This window comes from Zychaea mexicana (assembly GCF_025766255.1).
Source record: "Zychaea mexicana strain RSA 1403 chromosome Unknown BDB00scaffold_51, whole genome shotgun sequence".
Classification (NCBI taxonomy): domain Eukaryota; kingdom Fungi; phylum Mucoromycota; class Mucoromycetes; order Mucorales; family Lichtheimiaceae; genus Zychaea; species Zychaea mexicana.
In genome coordinates, this window is record NW_026516714.1 from 56,321 (window position 1) to 76,274 (window position 19,954).

General features: G+C 43.9%; 11 protein-coding genes across 11 annotated transcripts; 3 read left to right on the plus strand and 8 right to left on the minus strand.

Moving 5' to 3' along the window:
* The first annotated feature begins 530 nt into the window (after positions 1-530).
* BDB00DRAFT_829956 (uncharacterized protein) lies at positions 531-807 on the plus strand. The gene has a single exon (XM_053123990.1). The coding sequence runs from the start codon at positions 537-539 to the stop codon at positions 714-716; it is 180 nt and encodes a 59-aa protein (XP_052978308.1). The 5' UTR covers positions 531-536; the 3' UTR covers positions 717-807.
* Positions 808-1,773: 966 nt separating this feature from the next.
* Positions 1,774-2,133, minus strand: BDB00DRAFT_873693 (uncharacterized protein; the record flags this gene model as incomplete). Its single annotated transcript, XM_053127127.1, has 1 exon — positions 1,774-2,133. One exon carries the CDS (start codon positions 2,131-2,133, stop codon positions 1,774-1,776), a length of 360 nt encoding a protein of 119 aa, XP_052978309.1.
* Positions 2,134-2,204: 71 nt separating this feature from the next.
* Positions 2,205-2,649, minus strand: BDB00DRAFT_829971 (uncharacterized protein). Its single transcript, XM_053123991.1, has one exon. It carries the CDS (start codon positions 2,637-2,639, stop codon positions 2,466-2,468), a length of 174 nt encoding a protein of 57 aa, XP_052978310.1. The 5' UTR covers positions 2,640-2,649; the 3' UTR covers positions 2,205-2,465.
* Positions 2,650-3,724: 1,075 nt separating this feature from the next.
* BDB00DRAFT_789011 (uncharacterized protein) lies at positions 3,725-4,494 on the plus strand (the record flags this gene model as incomplete). The annotated part of the gene is made up of 3 exons (XM_053120844.1): positions 3,725-3,797; positions 4,004-4,019; positions 4,197-4,494. 3 exons carry the CDS (start codon positions 3,725-3,727, stop codon positions 4,492-4,494), a joined length of 387 nt encoding a protein of 128 aa, XP_052978311.1.
* Positions 4,495-7,319: 2,825 nt separating this feature from the next.
* Positions 7,320-8,438, minus strand: BDB00DRAFT_789012 (uncharacterized protein; the record flags this gene model as incomplete). The annotated part of the gene is made up of 1 exon (XM_053120845.1): positions 7,320-8,438. One exon carries the CDS (start codon positions 8,436-8,438, stop codon positions 7,320-7,322), a length of 1,119 nt encoding a protein of 372 aa, XP_052978312.1.
* A 359-nt stretch (positions 8,439-8,797) lies between these two features.
* BDB00DRAFT_829978 (uncharacterized protein) lies at positions 8,798-9,957 on the plus strand. The gene is made up of 4 exons (XM_053123992.1): positions 8,798-8,915; positions 8,992-9,048; positions 9,174-9,270; positions 9,464-9,957. The coding sequence occupies exons 1-4, from the start codon at positions 8,842-8,844 to the stop codon at positions 9,731-9,733; spliced, it is 498 nt and encodes a 165-aa protein (XP_052978313.1). The 5' UTR covers positions 8,798-8,841; the 3' UTR covers positions 9,734-9,957.
* A 1,065-nt stretch (positions 9,958-11,022) lies between these two features.
* On the minus strand, positions 11,023-11,816 carry BDB00DRAFT_766060 (uncharacterized protein; the record flags this gene model as incomplete). Its single annotated transcript, XM_053119561.1, has 3 exons — positions 11,023-11,173; positions 11,268-11,379; positions 11,504-11,816. The coding sequence occupies 3 exons, from the start codon at positions 11,814-11,816 to the stop codon at positions 11,023-11,025; spliced, it is 576 nt and encodes a 191-aa protein (XP_052978314.1).
* Positions 11,817-11,979: 163 nt separating this feature from the next.
* Positions 11,980-14,023, minus strand: BDB00DRAFT_459522 (uncharacterized protein). The gene is made up of 2 exons (XM_053117459.1): positions 13,536-14,023; positions 11,980-13,444 (listed from the first exon to the last, which is right to left on the minus strand). Exons 1-2 carry the CDS (start codon positions 13,735-13,737, stop codon positions 12,195-12,197), a joined length of 1,452 nt encoding a protein of 483 aa, XP_052978315.1. The 5' UTR covers positions 13,738-14,023; the 3' UTR covers positions 11,980-12,194.
* Positions 13,865-15,042, minus strand: BDB00DRAFT_459403 (uncharacterized protein). Its single transcript, XM_053117458.1, has 4 exons — positions 15,025-15,042; positions 14,846-14,951; positions 14,414-14,741; positions 13,865-14,325 (listed from the first exon to the last, which is right to left on the minus strand). The coding sequence occupies exons 3-4, from the start codon at positions 14,716-14,718 to the stop codon at positions 13,992-13,994; spliced, it is 639 nt and encodes a 212-aa protein (XP_052978316.1). The 5' UTR covers positions 14,719-14,741; positions 14,846-14,951; positions 15,025-15,042; the 3' UTR covers positions 13,865-13,991.
* On the minus strand, positions 14,805-15,279 carry BDB00DRAFT_459371 (uncharacterized protein). Its single transcript, XM_053117457.1, has 2 exons — positions 15,025-15,279; positions 14,805-14,951 (listed from the first exon to the last, which is right to left on the minus strand). Exons 1-2 carry the CDS (start codon positions 15,143-15,145, stop codon positions 14,842-14,844), a joined length of 231 nt encoding a protein of 76 aa, XP_052978317.1. The 5' UTR covers positions 15,146-15,279; the 3' UTR covers positions 14,805-14,841.
* A 1,578-nt stretch (positions 15,280-16,857) lies between these two features.
* Positions 16,858-18,398, minus strand: BDB00DRAFT_977395 (uncharacterized protein). Its single transcript, XM_053129938.1, has 2 exons — positions 18,176-18,398; positions 16,858-18,098 (listed from the first exon to the last, which is right to left on the minus strand). The coding sequence occupies exons 1-2, from the start codon at positions 18,282-18,284 to the stop codon at positions 17,083-17,085; spliced, it is 1,125 nt and encodes a 374-aa protein (XP_052978318.1). The 5' UTR covers positions 18,285-18,398; the 3' UTR covers positions 16,858-17,082.
* Between the last annotated feature and the right edge of the window lie 1,556 nt (positions 18,399-19,954).

Sequence of the window (19,954 nt, forward strand, 5' to 3'; positions counted from 1 at the left end):
AAATACATTGTGTGGTAAAACACATTATTACACTGTCCAAAGACATCATCAGATAAGATATTTGGTTAACATCAAAAGTATATACAGACAACTACCACAGCAACCAGCTAAGCATTGTAGCATAGACACAATTGTAAAGCACGGAAACACTATACTCGGATTATCCAGCTTATGTAAGCAGTAGCAGTACGATTGCCATTATATCATGAATGTGGAAGATCTTACACCTGTACAACGAGGGGCGGCTATAAGCCGATACTGTATGGACTGACGCAATATGATGCATAGGCGTATGTCGTTAGTGATCTCTTGATATCCTTTACGATAATTTAGAAAGAGAAGGTCTGCTTATGATGCACTTAGAATGGATGTTTTGTCACAAAAAAAAAAAAAAAGCACCTGGCAGTGGCAGGTGGAAACGAGCGGATGGGCGATGATAGCGGATAGTGTTATGCAAGCTAATCAATACTTATCCTCAGCTGGTTCGGGCACCGTTTCACTGTGCCGATCCACGCCTGCCGGCTATCGCACATGCGATGAAGACTGCTGTCTTCGCACGTCGCTTTTGCTCCCAACCCAAAACCACTCTTCTATGCATCGCCATCGTTCAAGCGATCTGGTCAGCACATTGGTTTTTCATATTCGAAGGCCACCCTTTCTATCCGCAGGCAGTAGCTGCTCATGCCACTGCCATCTATCACCGCACATATAAATAGGTTTCTCTTTTCCGTCACTTCTCTGTTCCTCATTTTCTCATACATGTATTCACACCCAATAGTCCGTCACTCCTCTGGACACTCTGTTGGGAATAAGTTCTGCCTCCAGACCATAAAAAAAAATACTTATGATCAGAATGATTGGGCGTGTACTAGTTTTGGTTAGCGCCAAGCTCAAGCCAGGGATCAAAGGGTCTCGGTACAGTGTCTACCGTCAATGTTGCTTATGTTGAATACGAGATTATTTTTGGATTTATACCGCGTCGATATTGGCCGGTGAACAATAGCTTCGGATGATAACGATATATTCGCGCAAGGTGTTGGCAAAATATACATCATTTTTGGTTTGGAGTAAGTATGTGCTGAATGGTCGTATCCAGCTTCCTGATGGGATAAATGAGCCATTGTAGAAAGTCTCGGCCGTTGTTGGATTAACCATGGTGCGATGTGGTGGCGTGTGTAACAAACAAAAGACGCACTCTTAATCAAGTATCAAGTATATACCCACGATCCCTCAAGCCCGCAATGATGGAGGTGGCCAACTTAAAATAGAGTGTCAAGAGCATGGCTGTTTTCAACATAGTATGCGCGTCATCCTGTATACAGGCTGCTTCAATATTTGGCTTGGTCATTTTATCAACCACTTCCCTCAGCTGATGTATGATACATGTGAAAAAAAAAGATGAGAAAAAAAGAAAACAAAGTGTGAAAGTAACAAAAAAAAGTGTGATCGTGTTGCTATTGCTGCCTGTATTTTTAGCACGGGCCTGGGACGTGTTTTTTTAAAACCAAACAAAAAATTTTTTCTTCACTCTTTCTTCTCTTCACTTTTCTTTTCCCTTCACTCCCTTGGATCCTCCTGGTCTTTCTCTTGGCTCTTCCCTTGGTTCTGGTCTTCCCCTCGCTCTGGCTCTTCCCTTGGTCCTGGTCTTGCCTCTGTCGGTCCTGGTCTCAGCCTTTTTCCCGTGGTCCCCCTGGCTGCCTACAACCGGTCCCTGCTTTGGGCTGTCCAGTCTGGCGTTCAACGGTGTTGGCCACAACCGATCTTCAGGCGAGATCAGAGGACGGAGAAATCCTTTTCGGTTTCTCGCCATAGAAATATGGTAGTGTCCTTTCGGTTGGATGCCTTGTCTGCTGGTGTCTGGTCTGCCATGGTGGGGGTCGCAATGAGGAGCCAGGTGCCACTGTAGATTGCGTTGGACTCTCGGCAATCGACTCTCGGCATTTGACTCTCGACAATCGACGCTCGGCATTCGACTCTCGGCATTCGACTCTCAGCGATCAACTCTCTGGCATTCGACTCTCGGCATTCGACTCTCGGCAATCGACACTCGGCAATCGACACTCGGCAATCAGCTCCCAGCTTCAGTGTTCGGCTCCCAGCATCCGAGTATCCAGTAAGCAGCTCCTCCAGCATTCGACAACAGCAGCAAATTTTTTTTTTTCTTTTTTGGGTGTTTCGAGAGTCAATTCCTTCCCCTACCCCCACCCCTTCCCTTTCCTCTTCCCTTTCCTCTTCCCCACCCCTTCCCTTTCCTCTTCCCTTCCGTCCTTCCCTTCCCCCTTCCCCACTCACAGGCAATCCTCAACCGATTGCTTGCACTTGACTCTCTCGAAACGTAGTGTACGTCATGGTTCCCACTCGTTTGTACCATGATGGCTGGGTTTGTGGTTGATTGACCCAGCCAAATGTGTGGGAGACTGGGACTCCCAGGCCGAGGCATTGGTGGCTTTCTTTTCCTCCCCCTTTTACATACTTCTTCTGTTTCTTCTTGCTTTCTTCATGCTTTTTGTATAGCCTACGGGTTGTGCGAACTGCTTGTTGAGGTCACTTTGTAAAATCGCGTTCTTATTATTTGTCTTTATTGTCCACTGATTGTGTTCTTTTAATAAAATTTGTACCCTTCGACTATTGATATTCATAACGATAACTTTTGTCTTTTATAAAATGTTTCTTTACTCTAATATTACAATGAATAAAAACCTGCTCTTTTACTTTATGTCCTGCTCAAACTCATTTACAATTTCTTTCCTTGTGAAGATATTTGCGTGTCGCTTCACCTTGCAATATCCATTTTCTTTCTGACTGTGTTCAATCGTCTTCGCCGCTTCATTTGACAGTTAGGAAAGAACTCATGTTTTGGCGTGCTGTGTCCTTGTTCTTATACAATGCTGACAATGTCAAATGGCTCACATTAGATTCGTAATTACTTTTACTTTGCAATGACTCGATCGATTCTAAACATAATATCTAGGCAACCGTTTGACACAAGCATAATGCACTGACCATGTAATACAATGTCAAAGTGTTGTGAGACCCGTTGCATGTATCAGTTTTTTGGGCACGTCAGAAAGTTTCTTGCGACAGCAGAAAGTCTTTTGGACTTGGAACAAGTTGATAGAGCTTTGTGTGCTTAAACTGTCGGTTCTCATGCACTCTACAGCCAAGATCAAATCTTTTGATACTTGATACTGTAATGCCCATACTCATTAGTAGAATTGTTTTACAAACGTTTCAAATGGCGTTCTACTAATAATGTTAAACTTAAATATTCTTTAATAAAAATACTGTTTTAATAAAACCTCAAAGTCCCACAGCGTCCAGCGAGGTCCCTGGGAATTGAAACCCAACGGGACTTGTTCAATTTTTAAGCCAGTTATCTTGCTCAAAGGGAATAAATAAGTGATTTATATTCACTCCAAGTCCCCCAGCGTAAAGAAAGCAGTGCATACTGCATTACAATGAGCGGAAGCTAATAATTTTAAAGGGGTTGCTCTTGAAAACTACCTTCACCATTTCGATTACTGAATCAATTTGTACATCTTTCTACGTGATGACCGCGAAAATCGCAATAAAAATGGTACACTAACTTAATGTTAAAATTATACACGATACTTAAAACATATATAAGTACAATAGAGAGCAAACAGTTAAAATAGAAGATTGGTCACCCAAATGGGCACCAGCAGAAGTCGCTTTTTTGCAAAAGTTTGCACACAAGTTTGGCATGGGCAGACCAGGTTTGAATGAGGCTGGTTGGATACAAATAGCGGAGCACCAGTTTGATTCCACAATCAAGCGTATGTCGACGCTCTATGCTAAATGACATCGTTTAGCAAAGGTGCCGCTGAATGTACCTTGCCGTTTTGTGACAACATAAAGATTTGGCAAGCATCATGGAAAAAGTGGATCAGCTAGCATCCAAAAGGCTTACGACGTGTAATTGCACTTGCTAGACGCCGCATGGATAACATCGCAGCATCAACGAGTGACGACGATATGATAGTACAGGATGACGACAAGTAAGAAGATTGGAGCAGCAGGCTTAAGCACGACGACGTTGAGAGTGCTACTTGGACATCCTGGGGCTTAAAGGGATATATGACCCACCACGAGCGAGTCTCGCCGCGAAGCTGTTGCCGCTGCTCATCGGGCTGGTAGCATGCTGTATATGTTAACCGATGACCACCACATTACAGCAACAGCCATAAGCCAGGAAATCAACATCCTAACAACCAATTTATCAAGTCAAAACATATGGACCAACTCGTCATGACCAGTCCACAGTTCGACTCAATGACCGATGGGCAAATCTATGCCCTTCCACGACTACCACTTGTTGTTGCACGCTGCTTGCCCGAAACCGAAGTCAAGAAGATCCAAGCATTTGAAATGCGACATTCGATTTCAACGATGACAGGTGATGGTGTCAATTATTTTCGTTCTTATCGTATTGCTGATGTTGATATCGCCATGGGCAAAAACGTAGCGATGTAGCCAAGCAAGCATCCGATATTATTTTGACTGACAATACATTTGCAGCCAGTGGCAGAAGGTCGACGTATCTATCAGAACATGCAGCGCTTCCTTTTGTACATTTACATCATTCTGATGTCACTTGCGCTTGTGCGTAGCCTGCGATTCTAACTATCAACAAGGATTTTGTGATGCATTCTACTGTGCTCGCGCATCACTCTTGGTAGCTTGTTTACTATGCTCCTTGGTAGTCATGAGACTGTCGTAGTTACTGGCGACCTGGAATGAGCCCACAGGGTCTCAAGATCACCCATACCTCACGTACGGTAATCGGGTTTTCTGCTTTGATATCATTTGCCTGGTAATCTTCTTCTACATTCCTGAAGTCAGATTACTCGGCATTACCTGCGACTGGGAGCTTCCTATTGGATCGACTACATTCTTCGTTGTATCTGGCAAGCTTCATAAGCATTTAAAGCGTCAATTAATGAAACCCGTGCAAATGCATTCTGTCGATGAGTTATTGACCCTATTATCCCATTCACTAAATTATTCTACAGACAATCTAATTTCTTTTCGTTCTACCTTTTGTTCTGCATATTCGTTTTTCCCTCTCTTTTCGCTCCACATCACCACCATTTCCTATAATAGCAATGAAATTATACTTTTCCACTTGCTTATCCATAAGGAAAGAAGTAATGTATGTATTATCGTTAATTGCATGTGCTTAAGCACACGATAAGAAAAGCAAAGAAAGAATAAAGAGGGTGCTCGATTCCCTCATAAAATCAATACTTTGCTGTTCCCGACAGCGTATTATATAACAACTAGATGACCACAGGCGTCAGCAGCCAAGAATTAATTGTTGGTAACAAGTAGAAACTTTACATATGAACTTACAGAAATTCAACTGAAACAAGTCCTTATTTTCATTTTCTTCATAACTTATAGCAAGGCTTTCGATGTTTTTTCACCCTTTCGATCGAAAACCAATAGTGAACTCGTTTGATTTTGCATTAAAACAAAATTAGTTTACTGTACTTTATCATAGGAAAGTAAAAACCTCAAAAACGTCGCGCCATGTAAAAATCTCCTCTCAGCCGACTAGATATTCCCCCAACCGCCATTCTGAAATGGAAGTATTTTTCAGTAAAGTTAAGGTTAACGCCTTGGTAACAATATGAGCAAATAAGCTAATACTCATAGTCGTATAATTGAATGCTTAAGCCTCAACCGGAACACTTCGTCTATGATAACTATATTTTTGCTCCTGTTGTTATTGTATAAGTCTGTACAATTCTTGGGGTGATTTTGGTAACTAGCATTATCCCAAAATGGTGCTGGCATAGGGGAAGACAGCGGTTTTTTTTTCAAGGTAATATATAAGTATCGATCGCTGTTGTGACAAGCTCAGGGATGAATTTATGATAGCAGTAGGAATGGTGGTTTCCTTTTTTATGTAGTCAGTTGATCCGCCACATCACGCTATTCAGGTCGAAGACAGTTATTTTAATAATAAACGTAATGTAGCTGACAGGCGACTATTTTGTAAATACGTGTCCATTTGAACTTTTAAGTCTTTTTTGGCAATACTGCGATAGTTGAAAGAAAAAATCAACAGCATCATGCAGTCAATATCTCATCAACAATCAATATGATTATATTTCATGGTTTGTCCGGATGTAAGTGGCATTGTCCTAGAAGTTTAAATCAAAAGGCCTTTAATCAGGTCAACGTGAGTAATGTAGTAAAATGTAGTGGGAAAAAATACGCAACGTCGCTAGCTATGTAGCACCTGCATGTTTAGATACTACTACCAGTCAAATAAATGATAATTGAAATAAATGCAAAGCAGCAAGTCGTCCGCACTGGTCTTGTTCGTTATTACACTGCTCTTTCTTTGTTAAAGAAAAAGAACTAGTAGCACTAGGATTAACGATTATCCAGCCTTTACTGAGCCGTCACTACATCACAAATTTCTATTGATTATGTTGTAGATCGACAAAATGTTGACATTCAAGAGCCGGCTGGACAGCTTGACCTAAGGATCAACAGGTGAAGCAATGATAGATTCATCAGTATCAGAGAATGTGGAATTACAACAATTGAAAGCAAAGGTAAAAAGGTTATTAATCATTGGGTATTTAAATCGGTTATGGCGCTAATACTAGATACTTGAAAAAAGAGACATGGTTTGACTCAGAGGTTCCCGGTACAAGCAGTGGAAGCAACGAACATGTTGTTCTCCTGACGTGGTTATGGCTGGACTGTTGCAGTAGCAGCACTCAGGATGGAATAAGAATGCAAATGCAGGCTACTGACTGTTTATTGTTATTAATAAAGCACCTTGCTCTGTGGAGTGGTCACCAAGTAGCATAAATGTATGGTTCCCTGCGAGCTTTCGATGCGTATAGTGAGCCCGAATAATCCAGTGAACAGGATGTTGGCGGGCTACTATACAATGACTTTTTAAACTGGCAGTATCCAGCAAACGCTATCCAGTAATCGCTCGTCAAGGCAACCTGTCCGAAAAACCATCAAAATAGAAGGAACCAACTGTATACTGAAGTCTGTGTTAGATGACGGCGAACCAAAGCCTCAGGGTAAAGGCGTTTTAGTTGAGTGAAGTCACAGTTAGTGACTCGCGCATCCAAATTTACGTATCTCGGCTGCTTACCCGATACTTCGCCCTCCTTCGCTTAGGAAAAAAGAAGAATATCAGTTACGCTTCTGCATGTGGTCTTACGTATTTTTTTCTTTTGATACTAGTTTACATGATTCCAATCCCGACAAAATATGGTATCAACAGTTGCAGTTACTTTAATTTACAAAGAAGCGTATTTACATTAATTTACATGAGCAATTTTTGGATTGGCTTGTTTCTGCAATTTCAACGCTTGTTCAACCGCTTTGCGTTCACGATCAAATGACCGCTCTTCCAACAGTAGACGCTCCCGCTCAGTCATAACTGACAGTTTAATCCGACCCAGACCCAGATTTCGTGCAAGATGGACTCCGTAGCCCAAATAAAAATATGCTTTACGCGCAGCCAAGAAACATGCCTTCTTGTCAGTCTTGTCGACACGCTTGACACCTGCTTCCAATAACTGCCACACGTCAGTCAATGCACGCACCATTGAATCCTGCTTCTCCAGCAGCGAGAGACAATCATCTAGGAGCATAAGCATCAATGTCTTGCGCTTATCACTGGTATCCTGTTCGTATTCGCAAATTACATCCACGAGATCATGTGCTGCGTCGTTCGCGCTCTTGTATGCACAGCCAGGTGCTGAAGAAAATAGCGTTGCTTTGCACAATTTTGATAGCACAGCAACTGTATCTTTGACGTCTTCGCGAACGTCGCCTAGGAAATGACGCATCAAGTAGCAATATGCGATTGCAGTATGCATCAAACTCCATATCAGATCAGATTCAGGTCCTGGCGGTGAGCGTGGCTTCATCATCGCTTCCAGATCAGGCAATGGGTTTGGTAATTCAGGTAACATCGTCATCATTCTTTTTTGCGATTTTTTATCGCCATCATCGTCATGGCCGTCTTCATCAAATTGCTCAATTATTTTTGTGTGTTCGCTCTTCTTTTTCCACCACGGCTGATATTGTGGTAAAAGTATACTGCTGTCTTGATCTTGCTGTTGCAAAAGTGCTTCAAACTCTTTCCGTTCATTTTCTGTTAAAAGAGTCCAAATAGCTGCCGAGTCTGCATTTTCCAAATCAATGTTGGCAAAACGTTCTTGTAAATCAGCAGTATTGTCGTCGTCGTCGTCACCGTCGTCTTCGTCTACGTCGTTATCACTTCCAGCTGCTGCTGCGTCGTTTTCGGCTTCGAACTTCCGTAAGAGTTGTAACATATTTTGCTTCTCCTCTTCGGTTGTGGCACCGCGCGATCGAATCTCTTCAGTAATGCTGTCCTTGTAAAATGATTCTGTACAATCGGCGTGTTGCATGTCCTTGTAGCAACTTAGGGAACAATAACGAAGATTGCACCGTGGACAAACATAGTTGGCGAACTGTTTTTGACAGCTATCCAAAAGGTTTTTTTATCGATATCGAGAAAGAGTTACTAAAGAATTACCAGTAATCTTGTAGTAGAAAGTAGCTCTACTTACATGTTGCATAGCGACTGATTGCTGCTTTCCAATTCAGCTTTTTCTTGTGCCTCATCGTCATCGATTATGCGCAAAGTTGGCATGTTTTTTTTTCTAAAAGGGAAGGAGAGAGGCTCCGAATATGTGTCATTCGGACCGGTTGCAAAAAGAAAAGCAATCGGAGATTCTTGACGGTTCCTTTATTCTTTTCTTCTCTCTCTCTCTCTCTCTATTTTTTTCTTCTTTTAACTTCCCTGAGATCATGAAGACTACCTTGTTTGTTGCTGGATTTGGCTCGCGAACGCGAGCTCGCGATCTTGCTTATGAGTTTGAAAGGTAAGGAGACTATGCTCCATTAGATTTAGATCATTGCGTAATTAATCCAACTGACGGATTTAATGAATTACGCCAGATATGGTCGTCTAGTACGCTGCGATATCCCTGCCCCCAAGAGTTACTCTTCCAAGCCGTATGTTATTATACCATCTTTTCTATTTTGAGCTGAAAGATATGTAGCATTGTCAGCAGAAAAAGAGCGCGGATCGCGTGTTGTCGTGTAGGTGTTTTGGAGCTAATCACACTTTATCATTATAGCTATGCTTTTGTAGAGTTTGAAGATCCTCGTGATGCTGAGGAATCTTTCAACGAGATGCACGGAAGACGCATTGATGGCTACACGATCAGTGTCCAAGTAAGTTTTTATTTCATTTCTCAAAAAGGAATATTGGAAAAAGAAGTGTGATTGAGGGAAAACGGGAATTGGAAAGAACAGGACAAAAAATGAGGGGGTGTTGTTCATTCCAAATGTCAACAGTTTCCTGAGTTAATGGCTTTTCGAATTTTTACTCACACAACCTTTTCTTTTTTGTTATAAACAACTCTAGTTTGCCAGAAACGCACCCAGACAATCGTGGCGTTACGAGCGTTCCCCTGGTAGACCTTCGCGTGGTAGAAGCTACAGCCGTTCGCGCAGCCCACCCCCGCGCCGTGGCCGTTCGCCTTCGCCTCGTCGTGAACGCTCGCCGCCTCGCTACCGCTCTCGTTCTCGTTCGCCGCCGCCACCCAGACGCAGTGAGTCTGCCCGATCACGCTCACCTGCACCGCGCCCCGACTCTCGATCTCCTTCGCCCAAAGGCTCGCCTCAAGCCAATTAAGCATGGATCTCTGACCAGACAATGATACACCAGAAAAGAAAAGGATTTGTATAGGGTGGTAGTGGTGATATGTGTGTGTGGAGAGAGATTGATTGAGTGGTTTACTATGCATTTCTTTCTCTCTCTCTTTTTTTTTGCTCCCTGATTCTTTAACATTATGTTCTGGTAGTCTTTCACGGACACGGAATGATAAAAAAACACCATACACACAGTATACATACCACACTATCTTATACGGGCCCAATCCAATTTAAAAAAAACCAACAACAACAATGCTCTCTTTCTCTGTCTCTCTCTTTAAACGAATCCGATCATCCATATTTGAACCTCGAACGAAACGAAATAATGAACAACCAGTTGCTCCGTTTATATATATTATGATTACTGTGTTTATACAATTGCCTTGTCTGTTTATACAAGTAGTAGTGCGCTTATAGCTTGGCAGCGACACCAGCAGCGACAGCGGAGGAATCACCGATCACTCGATCTACGATATTTGCAATATGTGGTGCTGGTAAAACGAAGAGACAAAATCTGTCAGTAGATGGTCTTTGTGCAGGTAATGTTTATATACAGATAAACATATATATTATACAAGACATACCCATCTCCTTTGGACGTTCGTTGGGCACCATATGAGTGCCTTCTACATGCTCGATTGTTATCAGTGGGGACTTGCTAGTGATATCGGTAACTCTTTTTGGTGGCAAGCTGTGTAAGGGTTGTTGTCGCAAGAGTTAGTTAGTAAGATATGCAGAGAGTGTCTGTTCCACTAGATCACTTACAAAGGCGATCCCAAAGCGAAAATCATATGGACAGGAATCGAGAGAGTCGGGAGGGAGCGGTAACCCGTCGTTCGGGCATAGGATTGGATATCAAAATTGTGCTGCAGAATCGTCATAGGCATGAGTTATTTCCTCAAATTGGCTCACAGCAACCACTTTTTATCTCCTTGACAACCATCCTCTCTAACAACTTACGAATTCTTGCGCTTTGGGACACTTTAGCGTGATGGTACCCTCAGGAGTTTCATACATGCCATAATCCTTAAAGGAAAGTATTGAATGTAAGCCATAGTTCCTTCTTCCCCAGGTCAACTCGTACAAACAGGGACTTACGATATAAAGATCCAAGACTTCTGGATCAAACTGTTTCCAGAATGGTCGTGGTGCAAGCTTTTTGAAGCATTCCTCTCTGCACAACATCGGATATGCATATCATACGTTAATTTAATTCGCCTATCCCTGCGTGTTCCCTCTGTTTTTCTTTTTCTTCAACAACAAATTGCATTACCGACTAGCCCAGGTATCCCGGCGGTTTTTGGATGCCATGGTAGGATATTGTGCACGAATTTCCACGTCGTCAATGTTATCACCAATGACTGGCTCAATCAGACACAAACCATCAAACGTCTTGGGGAAAAAGAACTCACACACAAGCCTAGTCGAGATTGATTTGAGTATCATCAAACAATATTAGCATTCGTATGTACATATAGTAGGAAGACCATCCTTGAGAAGGAGGGGGAACTTACATGGACGTAGCACCGAAGCTATGGCCTACACCAAAGAACTTGTCATAACCCTTCTTCAACTCCATCTTATCAATGACTTGCTTGGTATCCATGACGTTATCGAACCACGAATCTAAATAACCCGCCCATCAGTGAATATGTATCAACCCAAATTGGGTGTATGCACAACCCATGAATCAAGGTGCATATCCGAGTTGCGGGGGCGAATGCTGAATTATTGATCACTATCAACTTACACCGTTCAATAAAAGTGCCTTGGTTCATTCTGGCAGAATCACCATGGTTACGAGCCTCCCAAGCAACAAAGTCAATATCAGTGTGGTCAAACTTGGCCTGACTTCTCAAGTGATTCGCAAAGTTTCTCATGGCGGGATGAAGCGTCTCTTTGTTAAAGCCGTTCGAGTGGGACCACATGAAAGCATATTTTTGGGTTGCTGGTTTGGGAGCTGGAAAGACATGTTTTTCTACGGCAAGTTTTTGAGTCTTGTAGCCATCGGTAGCAGGGTGGACTGGAATGGATCGCGATAATGTAGGAATGAGTCGTGGCATGACAACGGATTGAACAGTAGTGGTAGCATGGAAAAAAATCTTATTAAGTTTTTTTATATTCATTAGGTGGGTTAAACAATTCATCCGAAAACGGTTATTTCTCACGTAAACGTACTTTCACCATGTGTAACTTTTGCATCATGTAATTTAAATATAGGATATAGACAGGTCTGTATTCTTTGCGGTGGTGGTAGTGACAGTAATATTACAAGTTAAAAAAAACACGGATAGGGAAATGGTGGGAAAGAGATATTATATGGAATATAACTACAGAGAATAGGGGTGGATCTGTATACATGATGTTTTGGGATAAAGGGTACGTCTTGTTGTTGCATTCGTGCATTATAATACACGAGTAACTATTAGTAGTCTGATAAATCATCGGGTCCATCGAGGGGAGACGGATAATGAATCATACGGAGGCAGGGATGAAGACAGCGCTGCAGGTTCCTGCTGAGCTGCAGTCTGATAGGAGGGCACTCTTGACAGTTCCATGCCATGCCACCATAAGCCATTCGAGCTCTCCACAGATCGTGGTTGGTAACCAAAACCGCTGTTCTCCTCCGCTGTGGAGTTGCTATTGCTGTTGTGATCATCATGTAAGCCTGCTTTTGTGGTTGAAGTAATGGACAATGCTCGAGTACGGCTTGCAATGGTGATCGGCTGGCGCTCCTGCTGCACAACTGCCGCTGCAGACGAGCTAGCGACACCAATGCCATGAGAGGCAGTGGCAGACGAAGAAGACAAAGCATTGGCAGAACCTTCGGCAGAGACGGAAGAGGTCCGTGTACGCAGAACATCCCAAACAGCTCGATCATAGGGCACAGAACGCCACGTTTCGTCATAGGCAGGCAGCGCATTTCCCTCGCTACGTTGCACAAACGTGTCAATCACAATGATTGGAACACTGCAGCGCAGTTCACTCGTATGGCCGTCGGCATTTTCCAGCGAAATGACAAACTTTAGTTTATGTCGGATGCGGATCATGTCATTATCGGCGTCGCAAAAGATAAAAGGAGATCGATCCGGCACATGGACACGCACCAGCCTTTTCCATTCAAGGCCTTGGCCCAACGCCATCGATGCAAACGGGCGGTCCTGCCGCTCTGTGCGCACCACGCGTGTATCCGTCTTGGACCGTTCGCTTGTTGTGTACGTGCAGTATTCTTTCAGAGTGCCCGACAGTGACCGTACTCGGAGATTCGTGGCAATGGGCCGGATATCAAAGGAAATGGGAATCGTTTCGCCATGCGCATAAATCTTGGAAGGAAGCGTAATCGCATACTCCATCTTGTCGCTCCAGGTATTGTGGATCTCGAGTGTTTGAGAAAGCTGGAATTCGGAGGGCAAAATGCACCGGACTATGCGTATCGGTCGTTTCTTGATTATGTTGTGAATGAATGTCGGACGCTCGACGACTGCTTTCAGTCGGTAAGAGACTCGGCCACCCTCGGCTTCGAGCGATTGAGGAAGATGACCCGGTAATGGCAGTTCGAAAAACCATTTATGCTGACCAGCGGCAAGGGTATACGTTTTTTTGACAGGCGACTCGGTTAAGGGAACGTATTGCCATTTGTGGGAAATAAGGGTTCGCTCCTGCTTGTGGTAGTGCTGATGGTGCCCGATGCCTGCCAAAAGTTACCCATATTTTTTTTTTTTTTAGAAAAAAAAAGTCCCTTTTTACCTTTTACACATATGCAATTGCAATGATAAAATTACCTTCAGACCAGGACACATTCATTTTGCCAGAGAACTTGAGATGGACGGCACGCACCTTCATCGGTTCGGCCAGATCCAGTGTAACGCTGCCTTGCAGCAACTTCCCTGCAGATTCGTCGGCCTGACCATGCAGCAGGACTGCATCTTCGACTACATTGATCTGCAGCTGGCCAGGCCTCCCCCGAATGTTATTGACCATCATGTTTTATTTGGTATGTGCTATATGCTATATGCGTGTGTGTGTGAGTGTGTGTTTATGATTAAATCGTAATAGCGGATTGCAACCAAAATAAAATATTTGTTCAAAAGTAGAAAAATAGAGGAAAAAGCGGAACTAAAAATAAAGAGAAAAGGAAAGCGAATTTCGTTGGAACTCGAATTTGAAACACCTCGCTTATATTTCTTGTATCCGATTGGTTTTGCTGTCGCTGAATAAACAAAGCCGTTATAATTGCATTATATAGTAATCTTTCTGATTTGTGTGGGTGCATGCGCAAAGTAGTGGAACTTGTGCGCATAGTCCGTGTGTGCCCGTACATAGTATCCTCCCAGCGAGTTACTAGCATCTATCAGCTTGACACTTGCGTCCAGCTCCCCGCCCGGTAGTCCGATTTCGCCCACGGCCTGATCACCTCCAAGTATAGCTCGCAGGAGTATCCCAAGTGTAACGTCCTTGTGTGAGTAATAGATGACAGTCTTGCTCCGCCCCAAACCACCTGTGCCTGGTTGAATAAGCTGTGCAATATCAGACGCTACGAGCGCTGGAGCGCAGAGATGAATGGCGTCGGGTCTAAAGATCATATCATATCATACAAGCCAGAGCGAATCAGAACAAAAATGTTTAGTGACGAGATGAATTTTTTTTATTTTTATTTTACCGCTCTTCATGGTGCATTAATGAACATGCTTCGACAATATGACGGCAGCCTAGCGAATGGCCGACGACTCGGAGCGTGTCGTGCTTTCGTCTTAGATCGAGCAATCGCCAGGCAAGCATTTCTGCACGTTCGTGACTTTCACGTGTTGCCGTGGAGAATTGATAGGCAAGGCGCGCTGCATGGAGACCAGCGTCCACGGCAACGGCACCCACGATCGAAGCAGGCGTGGGTAGACGAAGACGACTCAGTCGTTGCCAATTGCGACCCAAAAGGTATGCCGCGGAACCCAGGCTCGCCAACGGCATCGGAATTTGCGACAGTGGCGACCCTGAAGGCCAAGAATACCTTCCCGTGATAATTAGCTTTCTTACTTATTCGGAACGCACCTTTATAGCTACACGAGGTCTATCAATAAGGAATTAGAACCCTTACCCCAGTGCCGCTGGTCCCCATTTATGTTTCGGACTGAGTGCTAATAAACGATGCGAATGCATCCAATCTTCAAATCGATCGGGCGAATCGCCCTCTGCAAGAAAGCCTTCATGGCACGTCTCATTTTCAGTGTGTTGTTTTTATTTTTTAGAAATGTCTAGAACTTTTTTTTTCTGTACCTTTGACGTAAACGGTTACCTCAGATCGTGCATCGTCTTGAGGTCGTGTAAGAATCTTAAAATTCGGTAATTCGGTAAAGAATTTTTTCTTTTTCGCGAGTTGTAGAGGTCGCCCTGCCATTAAAGAACTTCAAAAGTTTTGTTTTCGCTATTGTTTTCTGACAAATGAATGTGTGTTACAATTATGCCAAATACGGCAAGCGCGCGCCTTTTTTTGTTTTATACATGAAGCCTCGTTTGCCTTGGTATGTGCTGTATACAGTAGCGACTAATTAGCGGTGCTAATGTCCTTCCCACTCAATAGTTTACTAATATAAAGTTGTTCTACTATTTTCCATCACCAATGAGTACATTACGATAGCTTGCTGCTTCTACAAATATATAGGGGGCTTTTGATAATGTATGGTTGAGATTTATGCATTTTCTATTTAGCAGTCCACAGTGAGCAACGGCTATTCGTTATTTCCATCACACGCTAGATGCTCACCATAGTTCAATAAGTTGGCCATGCAAAGATTACGTTTTATAGAAAAAAATGACTGCGCTACCATCATGCTGCCGCTGCTGATGTGCCTACAAAGCTACAACAGGAGTTGTCATTGACAATCTCTTCCTTACACGAATCTCGGTCTTCCCACGAGGATTGTTAATTGGCCCTGTTGTGCATATCAAGAGTATATTACACGACGCGTAAAACCGCTACCATATATGGGTTCAATAGCAGCGATCGGGAGATAAAGCCTTCATGAACGAGATCGAATGTTTCCTTTAAATCTATTGATACCAACTTTGACAAAATAGCATATTGCCAAATATCTTGTATTGAAAATAGTAAAGTTTTGTCAGGTTTGGCGATTTGAAACAAAATGGATTTTAAGCACTGTGCTCCTTCTACCATCACTTGGTAACCAGAGTTAATATTGGCCTCAGATACTCAAGTGCTGGGATCAAAGTACGGGTTGCCTTCAGAGAGAGAGAGAGAGAGAGAGAGCAGCAGGTGTACTTGAGCGAATGTAGCTCAGGCATATTAGATGTAAGAAGGAGGGGTTGGAGCTCAACGTGCACAAAAGAGTAGAACGAGGCTGTTTATTCCTGGTTATGTATATAACTTGAGTTTTTTCTGCTATTGCTCCACAATAATTGTACAAACGACGGCAACATCACGCAGCAGCTGCAAATGCCAGCAAAACTTACAGTAGTAGCTGATGAGGACTCCTTTTTGATTCGTTGGAGTAAAGAAATGGCCTGAATTCAATCGTACTTGAGGTCTTTGTCTATGTGTACTCTTTTGCTTTCTAAATCGAGTTCCTTGCTACTTTTAACTGTGATAGATGCGATATACGAGTGCTCTATGAATAGATCAGGAAGTTGTCTTGCTCAAATGTGTGGGAGAACACCCAGTTCGTTACACTATTGCTTCAAGACTGCCTAGATATTCTTGAGCTTTTGGGGGGAGGGTGTTATGAGAACATAGATTCTACAGTTATGAAGCCCAGATCACCTTGTGGTAAACGATGCCCTCTTCTTTTTCCTGGGATAAGCGGTTTTTACGCCGCGTTTCATGACTGACATGCATGGATTTGACGGGAATCTTGTCATGCTAGCAAGCGGAGATATATACAATGATACCAAAAAGAGACAGCCGGTGTGCATTTCAATGTCGCTGTAAATGCAATTGCAGTATCAACAGGTCCTTTGTTGTAAGGCAGTTTGCAAGTTGTCAAAGCAACAATTGGGTATCACCGAAACAACGACAGAACAAGACCTCTGTAACATTGACATTCTCATTGTGCATATTGGTAGGTGACACAGACACACGAGATCTGGTAGTACGCTTATTACTGTGATGGATGCAAATTGGATGGAAGAGTTTATTGGAGAGGAATTAGTGTACAATGACGCAAAATAAGGGGTGGGGGGGTGCAAAGAAACAAGTGTGATGCGGAGTATGTATATATATGTGTGTATTAGGATAGAAATGTGCAGTGCTGTGAGTGATTTGTATAGTAAATAAATGAGTGTGATTGGGGTATCATGCAAGAAGTTGGGAGAAAGAAATTAATCGTGGGGAAGGGGACATGAGAAGCCTGGTGGTACAGAGATGTTTCGCGAGTTTGACCAAGCGATTCCATCGATGGATATCTGCACAAGGAAATTGATGTTGAAGGTGTTGGTTGGCACAATGAAGCCGGAGGTGGACGAACGAGGGCCGCATGCATTGGAGAGGGCAACGTAGGTGGGGTCCTCCGTGTTGGCGGTGTAGCGGATACTGATGGGAATCTCGACGTTTTGAAGTGTTCTTGGGAAAAGCTGGAGACTACCCGAATTGCCGTGGCCAAACGGCTCGCTGGTGTCACGGTAGACGACAGTGACGGCCATGTCCCGGATATGCGTCGGTATCCAATTAGCGGTATTATCAGCGGTCATATTGAGCACCCACGAGGCATTAAAGTAGTCCTGCTGGGTACCGTTGCTGTTGACATAGTCATACGCTGGCGCATCGACTTCCAGAAAGGTCAATTGCGGGACACGCGGCCAAACAAAATACCAGATGAGGGCCACCACTGTGCAGAGCAGGAGTACCAGCAGCGCTACGATTCGCTTGCGCATGCCACACCAACGCCGCCGCTTCTTTTTTTTCCTCGAAAACTCCAATTGGTCCGCTTCTGCGGCTGTTCCGCCAATAACGCGTTCTGCTGAATTGTTGTTGTTGTTATTGTTGTTGTTGTTTGCCAGCATGAGTTCCGGCTGCAGTGATATTGTCCGATCTTTGTCTGCTACTACCGAGGTCGTGTCTTCAATGTAGATGGGTGCCACCGGTGCGTTCGGGTCTCGTTGGTGGTGTGAGTACGGGAGGTATGAGTTTGCGCGCTCCGCTATCCGCTCGAGATAGCCTGCTTTGCTGTTGCGTTTCGTTTCATTGTTTGCCTGTCGTGCGTAAGGGTCGTCTTCGTAATAGTCTCGTAACGGGACCGGCGCGGGCGAGCCCGTGAGTTTTCGAGTGCTGCTATCGGATGCTGATCGAGAATGAGCAATGTCGGATCCGGGGCTGAGTGATAAAATGTCGTCGAAATCTGGTAGTGAAACGCACACACACACAAGTAGGTTAGTTTTTTTTAGAGTAATTGACTCGATTTTTTTCATTTCTTACCTGTGCCACTGTCACCTCTTCGAGCCGCACGGTATGGGTCGTCGGCATAGCGACGTAGGTCACCCAGGTTCCGTCCCAGGGGAGCGTGCCCCGAATAATTAGACTCCATTGGAGAAAAAGAAACAGAGCAGGGAGAGAAAGAGAAAGAGAGAGAGAGAGCGGAGGAGGAGGAGGAGATGGAGGAGGAGATGGAGGAAGAAGAAGAAGAAGAAGAAGAAGAGAGAGAAGAACGAGACAAAAGGGGGCAGGTTGTTGTTGCTACTATTACAGTTTTTTTTCGGCGGAAGGGAAAGAGAGACAAAAGGCACACTCAAAGAGAGCGAAAGTTAATTTTAGACCTCAGAATCTCTCTCTCTCTCTCTTATTTTTCATGCTTGTTCTTCTTCCGTTGATTGTGTCACCCGAAGAAGCAAGCGAACACAAACTCCTACCAAATTCAAAGAGAAATTTTGTCTTGGCTGCTGCTGCTGAAAGAGAGTTTATGTCGTTTGCATTGTCATCCTGTTGCCCGCAGCATGCAGTCTTGTCCTCGCACTATCATATCCAGAACACTGACCGAGGACCGCCCCCCCGCTGAAATAACTTGTACCGTGCCATCGGTTTCCGCAATCGCAGTATTAACATGATCTTGTGCCATGACACACCCAGAGAACAATCAAGGGCATTTCTTTGCATGGGGTTGGGCGACTGGGTGGTTGTGGGACAGCCACCCCGTGGTTACTATCATTGTAGCCGGTTGACACGTTATTTGTCTCAGAGTCATTTGATCCAGAGTACTTCTTTAACAGCGCCCCCGTAGATACGGACTTTGAAATGCTATCTCGGTAAGGTCACTCACTGGATGCAGCATCGTGAAGGTTATATAGAGCACGTCCAAAGCCTAGGCAATTGTGATTACAGACTCTACAGCTATGACGACATGATCTTGCTTTTGTATTTGGTATAATAAAGGTGGGTTATGCATCACACCATGCACTTTTTCTGTAGTATCAATTTCATCTCCCGCATCATCGGGAACCGAGCGCGCCGCGGACACGCCGACAAATACAATGGGTCAGCGAAAAGAGGGGCTTCTTGATTAGCTCCAGCAAACAGTTTCACGGTGCAAAAGAACAATAGAGGCTGGTGTGCGCTATCTTATCAAGCCGATTCATCCATAACGCACCTATAACCTGTGGAACACAAAAAAAAAGCATGGCCACAGGGCTTGTTTGTTTCATGGCAGCTGCTGCCACGAGGGGATGGAAACAGAAAGAAAGTATATCCGTGGTTAATAGGCTTTAACCCAATTTGGGGGTGGGGGGCTTGGTCAACTGTTTTTCCATGCCAACCCCCCTCTTTGTGCTGATGGAACATTCCATATTGCGCACGCCCCGCAAGCCGAAAGAGAAAGAGAAAGACAGCACACCCCACGAAATAAAGCGTCGTATTTAATTAGCCCACTTTTCCCCTTCCCAAGAAAAACAAAAGCTGAGACTATTTTCCCATTCCGCTTGTCCAGAAAACCAAAAAAGCTTATTTGCTAAATGCGCTTTTTAGCTATTCCTTTTAGCCTTTAGCGCGCAAACCCTGGCCCATTGGTAGTAAATTAGCTAATCAGTAGTCCTTGGTTATGTATGTACGCGCACTGACTCTTGGCTATGTATCAGGTTTCCATTGCAAATGTTTGTTGACAGTTTATAGCAAACGAGTCAGTTTTCTTTTTTAAAAAAAAAACAAGATCATTACAGGTGGCTATCTCGATTTGGGACAGTGAGGTTCGCCTAAACATGAGTCAAT